We start from the raw sequence: 19030 nt of genomic DNA, 5'->3' as shown, positions 1-19030 counted from the left end.
GCTGATTGAGGACCTCAAAAACATTGTCAGAAGAAACATTTTTTTTACATTTTATTTTGACAGTTTAACAGGGCGGATGCAGTGTATGCTCAGATGTTAATTGTATAAATGTATTTTTCCCGTGAATAGTTATCAAAACACAAGAGAGTGATTGGCTGCTCTCAGTTCCTTTTCGTTTGCCGGGGTCAGGTCAGTGCCCCCAGTGCCGCTTACTGTGCCAGCTATTGTGCAATGAAGTCGTTAATCTTTAAAAGCGTTTTTGGCTGAAAGTTTTACTTGGACAAGAGACAGACGAGTAGAAGCCAAGCTCCAGTGCAAGCCAGTGACAATGATGCTGTTTTTGTTTTTGGCTTTTATTTTTTCATCCTTTTGCCAGCCGGCAGAGTCGGCCTACAACTGCACAGCATGTGAAGAAAGACAATGTCCACCAATGATAACGCCCTGCCCTGGAAATCATGCTATAGATCCATGTGGGTGCTGTCAACATTGTGCCAAGCAAAAACGAGAGATCTGTGGAGGCTCGGACTGGGAATATGGTTATTGTGACAATAGCTATAAATGTGCAGCGATCAATGGCACGGGACTAGTAGAAATCCCCAACATAGGAGTCTGCAAAGGTAAATGTATTATTATGGAGAAATAGAACTAGTGACAGTCCATATGGCTGCTATAGGGCACAAATAATTTACTAAGGAACTCTTTAAGTAAAATTTAATGTTCAGGATCCTCATCCTATTACCTAGTGACCACAAAGAGCATCTCTTTCCGTGGAGGACCCGGCACTTCTGTACAGTAAGTTGACTATGTAACACTTTAATATTCCTGCGGAGGTGCTGTGGAGAAACTGAACACTTTCTGCTGGGTTTCCTCTCAAAAGACTATGCTATATCTACAAAGCTACAGTCCTGGACATAGTACATTTTTTATTTTTTTATTCTATATCCGATGATCTCACACCGTGATCTTATTATTTATTACTCCTGTAGTGTGCTTCTTGTTATACATAGTGGAACATTTAATACAGATTATTAGGAGCCAGGCCTCCACAGAGGAACTGTAGATAAGACAAGTTTCCAGGGTTTGGTAGTCAGACCTGGAGTCTTTAGAAAGTGGAAGACTATTGACAAGCCAGATATAATGTCTGTTGCCCACTTAGTGGGATCTGTGAGCAAAATGTGGTCTATGTCACACTTAGCTACTGGACACCCTATAAGGTCAGATGGCAGCATATGTAGAGGGGGGTTTGTGACCTAATCTAAAAACAGCATAATGTAGACATAGAGACCCTGATTCTAGTGATGTGTCCCTTACTGGACTGCATGCTATACTTTTCATATAATCACTGTCATTTCAACAGGAGATATCACTAGCAGAGGTGGGCGAACACCCGAGCAGTAAAGTCTGGCGTCCGTTCCGAACACCTACTGTTCAGGCACGGACACCGAACACGGACTGCACCAGGAAGTCTGTGTTACTGTTTGGGTTCCTCCCCCCCGAAACCGGGTGTTTGTCAAACGCCGCTTCTGATTGGCGGCAAAATCATCACCACCGGTAAAACAGTCTTGGTTCCCAGGCTGTCAAATGACAGCGTGAGCCCACAGCTGTGTCGGAGGTGTAAAGTTTACTCTCTGTCATTCCTGACGGGACTACTGCTAGCAATTGTAGAAAAAGAAGCAGCATCCGTTCCAGGTGAAACAAGTTGTATCAAAAAGAAGTCTTTATTCTGCCATAGAAACATACAACGTTTCGGCCATATTGGCCTTTATCAAGTATAACATATACAACACCTGACCGCCTTAAATAGTGTGGAGCTAAAGCCAGCACCAATCACAGATAGAGGGCAGCCCTAATAAAATTACATAAATATATACAAAAAATACATGTGTAACATCAATCCACATCACATTATAAACAATACATTGTGAAACTCGCATAAAATATACAAAAATCGCTGTATTCGAACGAGACCAATCCGCTATGGGCATCGCAGTCCAATCACAGCGTTGTTGTTTAGGTAGTCATAGTAACCACCCACCGATCGTTCTAATCCCATCGCTGGGGTGTATGGCATCCGATCACAGTTGCTTTTTGCTGAACACACCACCTGTAAAGTAACAAAAGTCCTCACATCATAAAAAACTATACAATCACCTCAGGATCCGCCGATCAATGACGTCGGAGACAGCGCGAGGGCTCATCACGTGCACGCGGTCACATGACCGCAGCACCGACAGGTCTCTCAGCGCATGCGCCGGCCGCATCAGATCCGGCTACACTCCCAGCGATGTAGGAGATCACACACGTTCACGTCAGAGGGAGGAGGGGGCGGAAAAACCGTCCTGCTCCACACCTCTGAGTGACGTAGTGCAACTCCCCACACAGCACGGGAGGTATAGACCCAGCCAACTCCATGGCAAAAATGATTGGCGTCCTACCATATGGACAAAGGGGAGGGAAAAAGGATTACCAAAAAAAAGGGGAAAGAAAGCAACTTATAAATAGATCGGACAACAGTACAACCACACAGAGAAAAAGAGGATTTTTGTATAAAAAGTCCCATATAGGGCACAGTGGACACAATATAAATAGCACATATTAAAAACAAATATACAGATTTAGGACACCACCCAAAACAGAAGGGGATTTAGGAAACACATATTTGCAAATTATATTCAATATTGAGTCCTTTTGGTTGTAGAGACTCCAGAACGGAAATCCACCTCAGTTCTTTTTGTTTTAACAACTTCACCCTATTCCCACCCCTTCTTAGAGCAGGAACCCCATCGATCACTCTGAATCTAAGTTGATTAACGGAGTGTCGACATTCATTAAAATGTTTGGGAACTGGTAATTCAAGTAGCTTAGTTCTTATGGTGCTCTTGTGCTTACTTATACGCGCTCGAATCTCCGTCGTGGTCTCCCCCACGTATATCAGTCCACAAGGACACACTATTGTATAGATTACATAGCTTGAAGAGCACGTATATCGATCTCTAATCAAAAATTTTTTCCCAGTTTGAGGGTGAAAGAAGCTGTCACCCTTCAACATGTTACCACAGCAAGCACAGTTGAGGCAAGGAAAATTGCCCATCCTGGGTGGACACAGTGTCCTTTGGAGGGCAACCTTCCTAGTCCCAACATCAGACCTTACCAGTTTGTCCTTTAAATTGCGTCCCCGCCTATAGGAAAGAATCGGTCGTGAATGAAATTCCTCAATCTGTGGTAGCCCTCTGTTCAAAAGACTCCAATGTTTGTTAAGAATACTAGAAATCTCCCCACTCGCTGGGCAATAGGTAGACACAAAGGGGATCCGTTTCTGCATTTTCCTATTTTTATGTGTTTGTAAATCACCGACCGTTAATTCGGTCACCCTATTTTTTTGAGACATCACTTTCTTTTTAGGGTAACCCCTACGTATAAACTTATCACAAATCTCGTCCAACCTAACATCGCATATCTCATCGTCAGAGACAATGCGACGAACCCGCAATAGTTGGCTCCACGGAAGAGAGTCCATCATCCTCCTTGGGTGATGACTGTCATACTCAAGAAGGCTATTTCTGTCTGTTGCCTTCACAAACAGGTCAGTACACAGCTTATCATCATGTTTATACACCATGGTATCTAGGAACTGAACTCTATCCATTGAATGTGTGATAGTAAATTTCAATTGTGGATGCACATTGTTCAGTTCAGCAAGGAAATCAAAAAGGTCATTCTGTGACCCCTCCCAAATACAGAAAATGTCGTCGATGTAGCGCCACCAGGATCGGACGTGGCGCCAGTAGTTGGAGTTGTACACAAATTGGTCCTCCAGTACCGCCATGTAGATGTTTGCATAAGTGGGGGCCACATTGGACCCCATGGCGGTACCCCTCTGCTGGAGGTAGAAATCATCCCCAAAGAGGAAATAATTCCTCCTGAGGATGAACTCCAGCAGAGAGAGGACCAACTGTGCACAAGCTGGGGCCACGTCCGAGCCCGATAGCACCACACCGACAGCATAAAGTCCCTTCTCATGTTCAATTGACGTGTATAGGGAAACAACATCAAAGGATACCAAGATGGTGGAAGCACAAACCCTGATATCCTTCAATTTCTCCAAAAAATCATTAGTATCCCTAATGTATGACCGGGCTGAAGTAGCATAACAACGCAAAATTTTGTCAAGAAAAATTGCCACCTTATGACACATAGAACCCCTCCCTGACACAATTGGACGTCCAGGGGGATTTTCTAGGTCCTTATGTATCTTCGGCAATGTGTACAGGACCGGGATAGTGGGTGAATCTACCAGGAGAAATTCAGACAGCTTCTGATCGATGAGTCCATGGTGCAAGGAATCCTCGATCAGAAGCTGTCTGAATTTCTCCTGGTAGATTCACCCACTATCCCGGTCCTGTACACATTGCCGAAGATACATAAGGACCTAGAAAATCCCCCTGGACGTCCAATCGTGTCAGGGAGGGGTTCTATGTGTCATAAGGTGGCAATTTTTCTTGACAAAATTTTGCGTTGTTATGCTACTTCAGCCCGGTCATACATTAGGGATACTAATGATTTTTTGGAGAAATTGAAGGATATCAGGGTTTGTGCTTCCACCATCTTGGTATCCTTTGATGTTGTTTCCCTATACACGTCAATTGAACATGAGAAGGGACTTTATGCTGTCGGTGTGGTGCTATCGGGCTCGGACGTGGCCCCAGCTTGTGCACAGTTGGTCCTCTCTCTGCTGGAGTTCATCCTCAGGAGGAATTATTTCCTCTTTGGGGATGATTTCTACCTCCAGCAGAGGGGTACCGCCATGGGGTCCAATGTGGCCCCCACTTATGCAAACATCTACATGGCGGTACTGGAGGACCAATTTGTGTACAACTCCAACTACTGGCGCCACGTCCGATCCTGGTGGCGCTACATCGACGACATTTTCTGTATTTGGGAGGGGTCACAGAATGACCTTTTTGATTTCCTTGCTGAACTGAACAATGTGCATCCACAATTGAAATTTACTATCACACATTCAATGGATAGAGTTCAGTTCCTAGATACCATGGTGTATAAACATGATGATAAGCTGTGTACTGACCTGTTTGTGAAGGCAACAGACAGAAATAGCCTTCTTGAGTATGACAGTCATCACCCAAGGAGGATGATGGACTCTCTTCCGTGGAGCCAACTATTGCGGGTTCGTCGCATTGTCTCTGACGATGAGATATGCGATGTTAGGTTGGACGAGATTTGTGATAAGTTTATACGTAGGGGTTACCCTAAAAAGAAAGTGATGTCTCAAAAAAATAGGGTGACCGAATTAACGGTCGGTGATTTACAAACACATAAAAATAGGAAAATGCAGAAACGGATCCCCTTTGTGTCTACCTATTGCCCAGCGAGTGGGGAGATTTCTAGTATTCTTAACAAACATTGGAGTCTTTTAAACAGAGGGCTACCACAGATTGAGGAATTTCATTCACGACCGATTCTTTCCTATAGGCGGGGACGCAATTTAAAGGACAAACTGGTAAGGTCTGATGTTGGGACTAGGAAGGTTGCCCTCCAAAGGACACTGTGTCCACCCAGGATGGGCAATTTTCCTTGCCTCAACTGTGCTTGCTGTGGTAACATGTTGAAGGGTGACAGCTTCTTTCACCCTCAAACTGGGAAAAAATTTTTGATTAGAGATCGATATACGTGCTCTTCAAGCTATGTAATCTATACAATAGTGTGTCCTTGTGGACTGATATACGTGGGGGAGACCACGACGGAGATTCGAGCGCGTATAAGTAAGCACAAGAGCACCATAAGAACTAAGCTACTTGAATTACCAGTTCCCAAACATTTTAATGAATGTCGACACTCCGTTAATCAACTTAGATTCAGAGTGATCGATGGGGTTCCTGCTCTAAGAAGGGGTGGGAATAGGGTGAAGTTGTTAAAACAAAAAGAACTGAGGTGGATTTCCGTTCTGGAGTCTCTACAACCAAAAGGACTCAATATTGAATATAATTTGCAAATATGTGTTTCCTAAATCCCCTTCTGTTTTGGGTGGTGTCCTAAATCTGTATATTTGTTTTTAATATGTGCTATTTATATTGTGTCCACTGTGCCCTATATGGGACTTTTTATACAAAAATCCTCTTTTTCTCTGTGTGGTTGTACTGTTGTCCGATCTATTTATAAGTTGCTTTCTTTCCCCTTTTTTTTGGTAATCCTTTTTCCCTCCCCTTTGTCCATATGGTAGGACGCCAATCATTTTTGCCATGGAGTTGGCTGGGTCTATACCTCCCGTGCTGTGTGGGGAGTTGCACTACGTCACTCAGAGGTGTGGAGCAGGACGGTTTTTCCGCCCCCTCCTCCCTCTGACGTGAACGTGTGTGATCTCCTACATCGCTGGGAGTGTAGCCGGATCTGATGCGGCCGGCGCATGCGCTGAGAGACCTGTCGGTGCTGCGGTCATGTGACCGCGTGCACGTGATGAGCCCTCGCGCTGTCTCCGACGTCATTGATCGGCGGATCCTGAGGTGATTGTATAGTTTTTTATGATGTGAGGACTTTTGTTACTTTACAGGTGGTGTGTTCAGCAAAAAGCAACTGTGATCGGATGCCATACACCCCAGCGATGGGATTAGAACGATCGGTGGGTGGTTACTATGACTACCTAAACAACAACGCTGTGATTGGACTGCGATGCCCATAGCGGATTGGTCTCGTTCGAATACAGCGATTTTTGTATATTTTATGCGAGTTTCACAATGTATTGTTTATAATGTGATGTGGATTGATGTTACACATGTATTTTTTGTATATATTTATGTAATTTTATTAGGGCTGCCCTCTATCTGTGATTGGTGCTGGCTTTAGCTCCACACTATTTAAGGCGGTCAGGTGTTGTATATGTTATACTTGATAAAGGCCAATATGGCCGAAACGTTGTATGTTTCTATGGCAGAATAAAGACTTCTTTTTGATACAACTTGTTTCACCTGGAACGGATGCTGCTTCTTTTTCTACAATTGTGAGTACTGTTCAATTTGGATCCTTGAACTTTGGAGCGTGCATCCTAATCATTCTGGTGCTGTTGGTTACATTTGTTTATATGTGCTTGGGACTACTGCTAGCATCATCAGCCGACGCCTGCTGCCGCGAATAACAGTGAGAGAAGGAGAGGCTGATGGGAGTATTGTCAGCCGGCGCCTGCACTGTAAATAAATAATAATAATAGAAAAAAAAATGGCATGGGTTCCCCTGTAGTTTTGATATCCAGGCACACAAAACTCACAGCTGGGGGCTGCAACTCTCACCTGTCAGCATTAGCAAGGCCGGCTATCAAGAATAGAGTTGTCCTCACGCCGTATTTTTTAATTATTTAAATAAATAATTTTAAAAAATGGTGTGGAGTCCCCCCCCATTTTTGACAACCAGCCTTGCCAAACCAGACAGCTGGAGGCTGGTATTCTCAGGCTGGTAAGGGGCTATGGATATTGCTCCCCCCAGCCGCCTAAAAATATCAGCCCGCAGCCGCCCTGAAAAGGCGCTTTGCTTGGCTCTTCCCACTTGTCCTGTAGCGGTTGCAATTGGGGTTCATATTTATGTGGTTGATGTCACTTTTGTATTGTCCGGTGACATCAAGCCTACAGCATAGTAATGGAGAGGCATCTATAAGACACCTACCCATTACTAATCCTATAGCTGTATGGTGAATAAATAGACAGATGCGGGCCGCTATTTTTAAGCTGGGGGCCAATATCCATGTCCCCTTACCAGCCTGAGAATGCCAACCCCCAGCCTGCTTTAGCAAGACTGGTTGTCAAAAATAGGGGGAGACCCCCCACACCATTTTTTTTTTAATTATTTGAATAATTTGAAAAAACGGAGTTGGGACCCCTCTATTCTTGATAACCAACCTTGCTGAAGTTGACAGCTGAAGGTTGCAACCCCCAGCTGTCTGTTTTGTCTGGCTGGTTATCAAAAATACAGGGAACCCATGCTATTTTTAAAAATTATTTATTTACAGCACAAGTGCCGACTAATGAGTACTCCCATCAGCCACTCCTGCTCTCACTATTATTAGCGGCAGAATTCATTCGCTGATGGGAGCAGTAGTCCTATCAGCTGACACCAGTGGCCGGAGGTAAGCTTTACACCTCCGATCAAAGCTTCTGGCTCACTATGTCTTTTGACAGCATGGGAACTGTGGCTGTCTGACCAGCGGGGATGATTTTACTTCCGATCAGAAGCGGTGTTTGCCGCGCTGTTATGCACATGACAGCATGGCAAACACTGGATGTTTGTCCCCCCATTCAAGTGAATGGAGTCCGAAATGGGTCTGGGTATTGATCTGGTACCCGAACCTGAGCTTTTGGTAACTGGTTGGCCGGACCTGCCTGACCCAAACATCCAAGTGTATGCTCATCTCTAATAACTAGAGGACTAGTAAACCTGGTGCCATGTTGTCCTTGACATTCATGAGCTCTGCATCATCCCACCCCCTCCACTGATTGGCAGCTTTCTGCCTATGCACAGTGTATAACGAAAGCTGCCAATCAGTGGTGTGGACGAGGTTATACAGGGCTCAGCATTCAGAGAAATCTGCATCAGATAAAACTGTGATTTTAGCAAAACTGGAACAAGCAGCCCAGTAAGTGACACATTGCTGAAATCAGGGCCACTGCCCCGATATCATGATGCTGACAGATGGGGCAGCAAAATTCTGCTGACAGATTCACTTTAAATAATACATTTAATACATGAGTTTTATATAAGGTGCAGATACAAAATACATCCATATTATTGGAATCTTCTTTTTCTCTACTACAGATATGCCTCGTTACGACAGACCATCGCATTATGCTTTAGATGATGATGAGAACTGTCCGAAGCAAACTGGTTGTTATAAAGTCATGGGAACATGTGACTGTGTAACTAAGCGTACATGCATACCAAACTTCAGCATGTCCAGCTACGACCCTCTATATTGTGATCCCAGATATGATAATCGTAAGTTTATTAAGGGGAACCCATCAACAACTTTTACCTCCAGAATAATTTATATGACTGTGTAGCCCTTTAAAATAGAAACCAATCAACCCTTTTTATGATCCCAAAGTTCTGCTTCAGAGTCAAGAAATCGTGTTCTGAAGCTCAGTCTGGAAGTGAATTGTTGCGTCATGAGATGACGCACTTACAGCTTCTTAGCCTCACGCTGTACTTCCTAACTAGCAGCACCCTCCACCAGCTGATTGACAGGTCAGAGACCAGTGTACCAGAGCAAACGACCTGTCAATCAGCCAGGGGGGAAGGAGTAAATTGATTGGAAACACAGCATGAGTCTGAGAAGCTGTAAATGCGTCACCAGGCTCGTTTTCCTGCAGCGGATTCGTCATCAATTTTGCTGCCTTTCAAGTATAGAGAGTGGGACATTTCATATCCTAGCGGAAGCCGCCCGGAGTTTGAAAATGTCACTCCTTTGACTGCTTCAAGGTTTCTGAACTCAGAAGTGGTTGCAGAATAGTGACACAAGATGGAACTGGTGCACTTGTCTTTTGGACATGATTGCACATTATGTTAATTTTACGGTGCACTTTGGCAGCTTTTTTAGTAAGATTCCAGGTGTAATACACCTGAAAATGGCGCTGCGTGGACATACCTTCAAGGGTATGTTCACGAAGAGTTTTTTTCATGGATTTTAAAGCTGATCAGCGTCAAAAGACTCTAGGTTTCCATACCCAAATCCTTGTCAACAGCATATACGAGACAATATACAGTTATATGAAAAAGTTTGGGCACCCCTATTAATCTTAAGCTTAATGTTTTATAAAAATTGTTTTTTTTTGCAACAGCTATTTCAGTTTCATATATCTAATAACTGTTGGACCCAGTAATGTTTTTGCCTTGAAATTAGGTTTATTGTACTAACAAAAAATGTGCAATCTGCATTCAAACAAAATTTGACAGGTGCATAAGTATGGGCACCCTTATCATTTTCATGTTTTAAATACTGCTACCTACTTTTTACTGACTTACTAAAGCACTTTTTTTGGTTTTGTAACCTCATTGAGCTTAGCACTTCATAGCCAGGTGTATGCAATCATGAGAAAAGCTACTTAAAGTGGCCACTTGCAAGTTGTTCTCCTGTGTGAATCTCCTCTGAAGAGTGGCATCATGGGCTCCTCAAAACAAGTGTCATATGATCTGAAAACAAAGATTATTCAACATAGTTGTTCAGGGGAAGGATACAAAAAGCTGTCTAAGAGATTTAACCTGTCAATTTCCACTGTGAGGAACATAGTAAGGAAATGGAAGAACATAGGTACAGTTCTTGTTAAGGCCAGAAGTGGCAGGCCAAGAAAAACATCAGAAAGGCAGAGAAGAAGAATGGTGAGATCAGTCAAGGACAATCCTCAGACCACCTCTAGAGAGCTGCAGCATCAACTTGCTGCAGATGGTGTCACTGTGCATCGGTCAACTATACAACGCACTTTGCAAAAGGAGAAGCTGTATGGGAGAGTGATGCGAAAGAAGCCGTTTCTGCAAGCACGCCACAAACAGAGTTGGCTGAGGTATGCAAAAGCACATTTGGAGAAGCCAATTTCTTTTTAGAAGAAGGTCCTGTGGACTGATGAAACCAAGATTGAGTTGTTTGGTCATACAAAAAGGCGTTATGCATGGCGGCAAAAAAACACAGCATTCCAAGAAAAACACTTGCTACCCACAGTAAAATTTGGTGGAGGTTCCATCATGCTTTGGGGCTGTGTGGCCAATGTCGGCACCGGGAATCTTGTTAAAGTTGAGGGACGCATGGATTCCTCTCAGTATCAGCAGATTCTTGACAATAATGTTCATGAATCAGTGACAAAGTTGAAGTTACACAGGGGATGGATCTTTCAGCAAGACAATGATCCAAAACACCGCTCCAAATCTACTCAGGCATTCATGCAAACGAACCATTACACTGTTCTGGAATGGCCATCCCAGTCCGCAGACCTGAATATCATTGAACATCTGTGGGATAATTTGAAGAGGACTGTCCATGCTCGTCGACCATCAAACTTAACTGAACTGGAATTGTTTTGTAAAGAGGAAGGGTCAAAAATACCTTCACCCAGGATTTCATTAAAAGCTACAGGAAGCGACTAGAGGCTGTTATTTTTGCAAAAGGAGGATCTACTAAATATTAATGTCACTTTTCTGGTGAGGTGCCCATACTTATGCACCTGTCAAATTTTGTTTGAATGCAGATTGCATATTTTCTGTTAGTACAATAAACCTCATTTCAAGGTAGAAACATTACTGTGTCCAACAGTTATTAGATATATGAAACTGAAATAGCTGTTGCAAAAAAAACAATTTTTATAAAACATTAAGCTTAAGATTAATAGGGGTGCCCAAACTTTTTCATATAACTGTATATATGTGAGCCTCATTCTCAATTATTACCTGCTCAGGTTTTTTTACACAGTCCCTGTTGATCAATAATTAAAATATATTGTTCTTCTGAGCGTTCACGGCTACACAAGATGTCAGTTACATCTTGTCCTTCATGGGCTTAATAGGGGATATTCAGTTTTCCATTTATACAGTATACAACAAAAGTGAGTACACCCCTGACATTTTTGTAAATGTTTTATTATATCTTTTCATGGGACAAAACTAAAGATCTGGCACTTTGATACAATGTAAAGTTGTTGGTGTACAGCTTATATAAAAGTGCAAATTTGGAGTGCCCTCTAAATAACTCAACACACAGCCATTAATGTCGAAACCTTTGGCAACAAAAGTGAGTACACCACTAAGTGAAAATGGCCAAATTCTGACAAATTAGCCGGTTTCCCTCCCCGGTGTCATGTGACTCATTAGTGTTACAAGGTCTCAGGTGTGAATGAGGAGCAAGTGTGTTACATTTGTCGTTATCGCTCTCACACTCTCTCATCCTAGTCACGGGAAGTTCAACATGTCTCTTCATGGCAAAGAACGCTCTGAGGATCTGAAGAAAAGAATTGTTGCTCTACATAAAAATGGCTGAGGCTAAGAGTAGATTGCCAGCACGCTTATACTGAGCTGCAGTTTCTTGGCCAAGACCATAGAGTGGTGTAACAAGACGGGTACCACTCAGAACCGGCCTCACCATGGTCGACCAAAGAAGTTGAGTGCACGTGCTCAGCATCATATCTTCAATGTTGTCCCGTGAAAAGATATACGGTAATAGAATATTTTAAAAAATGTCAGGGGTGTACTTATTTTTGTGATATAATAAAAATAAATACAGCAGGTGGAATAAGTATTGAACACGCCATCAATTTTCTAAGTAAATATATTTTTAAAGTTGCTATTGACATGAAATTCTCACCAGATGTCGGAAACAACCCATCTAATCCAAAACGGGCAAAGAAATCAAACCACAGATGTCCATAAATTGTTATGTGTAATAATGAGAAATGACACAGGGGAAGAGTATTGAACACAAGAAGAAAGAGGTTACATCATCACACGCAGAGGCCGTATAATCCAAAAATAGACTTTTTGGATTATATGGCCTCTGCGTGTGACAAATGATTTGTTAAAAATCTCAAAAATAAGCAAATCCCCCCCGGTGACGAGAAGGCATGACTGTTCTTGTGCGATTCATCTGCTCCAAAAAGGATAGGGGGTATAAAACCAATTTTTAGTTATAATGTGTTTTATTTTCTATCATTCTTTTTTTTTTTAGCCTACGATCATGTGTTTGTATATCGCTGCACCAGCTATGGCTGCGACCTTGTGGACGGCGAATGTAAATGTGAACGTGGCAAATGTGACCGTAAATTTGAATACAAGGATAAACAGAGTTGCCGCAAAGTGATAAGTATGATTTTACTTCTCTACCTGATGTACATACTCATGCAAAGTATGAGTCTATGTTACCCTACGACAGGTGGTCAAGTAAGAAGGACTCTTCTGTACCTTCTCATGGTGGCTCTCTAATCGTTCAATGGGGTAATTACCGACAGTATTAATCAGGTCAAAATTTTCACTCCCAAATTTGCAAAACAAGATGGGGATTGGGTTGGTCACTATGGGCAGTATCTATAATTTTGGCTATTATAAGACCAACTATGAATTTTTGAAAACTTAGGGGTTAGTTAGGACATAATTACATCTGTTCTGTTACAGGAGAGCGGCTGTGTGCCAATGTAACCTGTCCTGAAGAAGAGCCACTGAAGTGTCCACGTGATTCTGTGGCCACAAAACCCCATACTCCTTATGGGCAGTGCTGTCCGACTATACCCAGCGAGTGCACATGCAACTTCAAATTATGCAACTCCAAGTGCCCGGACGGAAGAAGAAAAGTAATGGCTTGGGAATCAGATGGTATTCCTGGAAGATGCTGCGATAAATTTCTATGTTTACTGTAAACCAAGAAAAGGGATATATATATCATATAGATCTCACTTGCATATATACTCATATATCCACAGCTAATATATACACTATAATCAATTGCTTAAAATGGCTGGCATAAACTGATATAAGCCAGACAGACTGTTCGGGGATTTCCAGCCAAAAGCGGAACAGCACCAGATGTATTAAGTGATGATCAGATGTCTCAACTTTGTCCTAGATGCAGACAGCTACACTTTAGTTGCTTAATCAGCATTCATATGTGCATTAATCACAATATTCCATATATATTTAGATAACCAATAACAGAGGAGCTAGACAATATGGTAATTAACTAACCACCCCTAACCACCTCCTTTCTATATGCAATTATAAAACCATATATGTACAATAAATCATCAGTATTGGTGGAATGTTATTGTCACAATTTTTGTTTTTGTTCATGTCATGTACTGTTGCTTTAAGTGCATACAGTTGTAAAGGGAATTTTTTTTTTCTTTTCCGCACTTCCCCTTCTGCTGTTAGCAAAGATATATCCATTGTAAATCACACTGTCACATCTGTTTTTGCTGTCTTCTGTTTCTACATTCTGAGATAAGTGCTAGCTACAGTGTAGCAATTTTTGAAGAAGTGAAACTAAGTGGTATCTGTAAATTGCTGTGAGCTACTTGTTTTTAGATATATGATTTCAGTGAATTTGGATACAGCAGCATAAGAAAGGGGAAGTGTGTGTGTGTGTGACTGCATTTGAGCACAGATAAAGTGTTAAAAAAGCCGTTTTAACTTTTTACCCTTTGAAGTTTTTCCTTCTGTATCAAAATTTTAAGTTTTTTGTTTTTCTACCAAGTTTTTGACGGTTTTCTTTTCCTTTTTATATCAACTTCTTGTACCAACTTTTTTGAAAGTTTTTCTTTTCTTTTTTTGTTTTTTTTATACCAATCTTTTCATACCAACTTTTTTGCAGTTTTTTCATTTCTTTTTTCTTTATTTATATACCAATCTATTTGAAGTTTTTTGTTGTTGTTTTTTTTTCCCTTTTTGTTTGCTTTTTATTTTTGTTTTTGCCATGGGGAATAAGGTGGCTAAGCAACAGGAGGGTCTTTTACTTCCTGAAGAAAAAACGCCCCCCCCCCAGATAGTGGCAGAACAGGAAGGTGTTAAGTATGTGAAGAATTTTAAAAGGTGTGAAATCCATCAGAATGGCAGAATTCAAGCTGCAGAATGGTGTGTTGAGAAAGGAAAATAAGGGAAGTTAGCTGATGTTAAATTGCTGAATGCTAATACCTGGTATAAAGTAGCAGCAAACCTCCATCATTTAGGAGGTACATAAAGATATGTGAGCAAATCAGGAAGTGATTTTTATATGTTTAAGATGGGGAAAGGTATTAAGCCATCAGCGCCTCTCCATCCGGGGACGTGAGATATTAGACATGTGCAGTCTGCTCTCAACAGAATCCATGGAATAGGGAGTTTTTTGCACAGTATGTGGCACATCCCATCCCTCCCTACAGGGAGAAGGCATCATTGTTCCAACCATGCCCTCTCAGACTGCACAGAGGGGGGAGGAATTCTCTTCTCTATCCTCCTCTTTCTCTGTCACTCTTTCTCTCCTCCTTCTTCACTCTCTCTTTCCTCTCCTCCTTCTACATCTTCACCACACCTCTTTCCTCCTTCTTCACTCACCCTTTTTCTCTCCTCCTTCTCTCCTCCTTCTTCACTCCCCCACCACACCTATCTCCTCCTGCTCTTCCTTCTCCACACCCATCTCCACACCTTCTCTCTCTGCACCACACCTCTCTTTCTGCACCACACCTCTCTTTCTGCCCCACACCTCTCTCCTCCTCCTCTTTCTTCTCTGCCACAGCTACCTCCTCCTTTTACACACTCTTCTTCTTCTTCTTCTTCTTTACCGGCTGGGCCAACGCCCAATTCAACTAGTGTGGTGCCTCTGTATTCAGTGCTTGCAGGCACAGTCTAGCCATTGCCAGTTGCGATATCGGAGGAAGAAGGTGAAAATTCCCCTACACACAATGCAGTATGCAACCCCCAGCTCAGCCCTGGGTGCAGAAGGGGGAGGACTGACATCACCATCACCTGATAATGTACAACTTCAGCAATGGTCAGAGCTGCCTACATTCACACCAACGTAGAACTATAAGCCTATGCTTCAGCAAGGGGGAGACATCTTCACACAAAAAGGCAACTTCTAAGTCCAAAATCAGCCAGTGTATGATCCCAGCACACGTTATTATCACAAGTAAAATCCTGACCAAATCTGCATCTGAGGTCACTGGCAGGTCACTTACGGTATTCTAGCGTTGTTTCAGCAATGCAAGGACATGCTACGTTTTTAAAATTGCGCCGCATGTCCATTTCTGCGGGTATGCCGCATGCGTCTTTTAATGCATAGTGGTAACGGGATTTCAGGAAATCCCCTCCTCTATGCTGTAACATCTGGACGCTGCGGCTCAACGCAGAGTCAAACACACAGCGTTTCCTGAACGTGGAAACATACCCTTAGATGTACACGCTTGGGAGTCAGGGCCACAGCTATTTGAACAGCTCACAGAGTGGGTCAAAGACAGATTGGCAGGACAAGCCCTCAGCTTACATGACATAAGCCAAGACAAGACAGAGTCTGTAAAGATGTTTCATGGCAGAGTAATGCAAGTATTCCAAGACTTGGGCTTCACCATTCATGACCAGATACACAGGCAAATGTTGGCACAGGCCTTTGTGCATGGAGTGAGGCAGCCAATCAGGAAACCACTGATAGTGGCTAGGCCCAAGTACAGGTCGTGATGGAAATACAGTGGACTGACCCAGAAAAACGGGTCATGGGCAACTAAGAGACTGTTTATTTCCATTTGCCGCCAAAACTGCTGCCATTATAGCGCCACGAAGAGCGCAAGGGAAGAAGAGGTGTACCTTCATGGTGGAGCCTGTTATGGACCTGGTGGTTAGGAGCACCCGGAATGACCTGATGAGTAAACTTGAAATCGGGACTAGCTCTGGGGAAGTGGGAACTCTGCTGACCGCAAACCCTACTCCTATCACACACACTAGAAATAGCCGTGGAGCGTACCTAACTCTCCCTAGACGCCTCTTCACAGCCTAAGAGCTAACTACCCCTAAAGATAGAAATAGAAGCCTTACCTTGCCTCAGAGAAATTCCCCAAAGGTAAAGGCAGCCCCCCACATATATTGACTGTGAGTTAAGAGGAAAGTCACAAACGCAGGAATGAATCAGATTTTAGCAAAGGAGGCCAGACTTCACTAAATAGTCAGAGGATAGAAAAGAGAGCTATGCGGTCAGCACAAAAAACTACAAAAAACCACGCAGAGTATGCAAAAAGTCCCCCACACCGACTCACGGTGAGTAGGTGCCACTCTGCACCCCCAGAGCTTCCAGCTAGCAAGGGAATATCATGATAGCAGGCTGGACTAGAAATTAGCAGTACTAAGAAATATTTTCAAGAAGCAGTAACAACAATTGAACAAGCAAGGACTTAGCTTCTGCTGGAGTAGACAGGTCCTCAGAGAAGTCCAAGAGAGATCTGAACCAGTACTAAGACATTGACAGCTGGCAAGAAGTAACGATCTGAGTGGAGTTAAATAGGGAAGCCAGCATAGCAATAAGCGAGAGCAGCTGATAAAGCCAACCTCAGTGACCAGCAGTTCCGCTCGAAGCCACCAGAGGGAGTCCAAGAGCAGAACTAACCAAAGTACCATTCATGACCACAGGAGGGAGTCCGAGAACGGAATTCACAACAGTACCCCCCCTTGAGGAGGGGTCACCGAACCCTCACCAGGGCCCCCAGACCGATCAGGATGAGCCAAATGAAAGGCACAAACTAAATCGGCAGCATGGACATCGGAGGCAACAACCCAGGAATTATCCTCCTGACCATAGCCCTTCCACTTAACCAGGCACTGAAGCTTCCATCTCGAAATACGAGAATCCAAAATTTTTTCCACCACATACTCCAACTCCCCCTCAACCAACACCGGAGCCGGAGGATCAACGGAGGGAACCATAGGCGCCACGTACCTCCGCAACAACGACCTATGGAACACATTATGGATGGCAAAAGAAGCTGGAAGGACCAAACGAAATGACACAGGGTTGAGAATTTCAGAAATCTTATAAGGACCAATGAAACGAGGCTTAAACTTAGGAGAAGAAACCTTCATAGGAACATAACGAGAAGACAACCAAACCAAATCCCCAACACGAAGTCGGGGACCAACACAACGACGGCGGTTAGCGAAACGTTGAGCCTTCTCCTGGGACAACGTCAGATTGTCCACTACGTGGGTCCAAATTTGCTGCAACCTGTCCACCACAGAATCCACACCAGGACAGTCAGAAGGCTCAACCTGCCCCGAAGAAAAACGAGGATGAAAACCAGAATTGCAGAAAAAAGGCGAAACCAAAGTAGCAGAACTAGCCTGATTATTAAGGGCGAACTCAGCCAATGGCAAGAAGGTTACCCAATCATCCTGATCAGCAGAAACAAAGCATCTCAGATAGGTTTCCAAAGTCTGGTTGGTTCGTTCGGTTTGGCCATTTGTTTGAGGATGGAAAGCCGAAGAAAAAGACAAATCAATGCCCATCTTAGCACAAAAGGACCGCCAAAACCTAGAGGCAAAGTGGGAACCTCTGTCCGACACAATGTTCTCCGGAATGCCATGCAAACGAACCACATGTTGAAAAAATAATGGCACCAAATCAGAGGAGGAAGGCAATTTAGGCAAGGGTACCAAATGGACCATCTTAGAAAAGCGATCACAAACCACCCAGATGACAGACATCCTTTGAGAGACAGGAAGATCTGAAATAAAATCCATGGAAACATGCGTCCAAGGCCTTTTCGGGACTGGCAAGGGCAAAAGCAACCCACTGGCACGAGAACAGCAGGGCTTAGCCCGAGCACAAGTCCCACTGGACTGCACAAAAGAACGCACATCCCGTGACAAGGAAGGCCACCAAAAGGACCTAGCCACCAAATCTCTGGTACCAAAAATCCCAGGATGACCGGCCAACACTGAGCAATGAACCTCCGAAATAACTCTGCTAGTCCACCTATCAGGGACAAACAGTTTCTCCGCTGGGCAACGGTCAGGTCTATCAGCCTGAAACTCCTGCAGCACCCGCCGCAAATCAGGGGAGATGGCAGACAGAATTACCCCCTCTTTGAGAATACCAGCCGGCTCTGGGACTCCCGGAGAATCAGGCACAAAACTCCTAGAAAGGGCATCCGCCTTCACATTCTTAGAACCTGGAAGGTATGAGACCACAAAATCGAAGCGGGAGAAAAACAGCGACCATTGAGCCTGTCTAGGATTCAACCGCTTGGCAGACTCGAGATAAGTCAGATTTTTGTGATCCGTCAAGACCACCACGCGGTGCTTGGCTCCCTCAAGCCAATGTCGCCACTCCTCGAATGCCCACTTCATGGCCAGCAGCTCCCGATTGCCAACATCATAATTACGCTCAGCAGGCGAAAACTTTCTAGAAAAGAAGGCACATGGCTTCATCACAGAGCCATCAGAACTTCTTTTTTTTGTTTCAATAAATTTTTATTTCAAGTTCAAATACAAATAACACCATCAGAACTTCTTTGAGACAAAACAGCCCTCCAATCTCAGAAGC

The 19030-nt window shown here is 43.5% G+C and overlaps 1 protein-coding gene across 1 annotated transcript; it reads left to right on the top strand.

The window, feature by feature from the left end:
• Positions 1-275: 275 nt before the first annotated feature.
• On the top strand, positions 276-13785 carry LOC143768861 (cysteine-rich motor neuron 1 protein-like). Its single transcript, XM_077257486.1, has 4 exons — positions 276-617; positions 8815-8994; positions 12704-12838; positions 13147-13785. Exons 1-4 carry the CDS (start codon positions 329-331, stop codon positions 13386-13388), a joined length of 846 nt encoding a protein of 281 aa, XP_077113601.1. The 5' UTR covers positions 276-328; the 3' UTR covers positions 13389-13785.
• Positions 13786-19030: the final 5245 nt, after the last annotated feature.

The sequence above is a fragment of the Ranitomeya variabilis genome, chromosome 4 (genome assembly GCF_051348905.1).
Source record: "Ranitomeya variabilis isolate aRanVar5 chromosome 4, aRanVar5.hap1, whole genome shotgun sequence".
Taxonomy (NCBI): domain Eukaryota; kingdom Metazoa; phylum Chordata; class Amphibia; order Anura; family Dendrobatidae; genus Ranitomeya; species Ranitomeya variabilis.
Note: the sequence above shows the minus strand (reverse complement) of the source record. Positions and strands in the feature narration are given on the sequence as shown.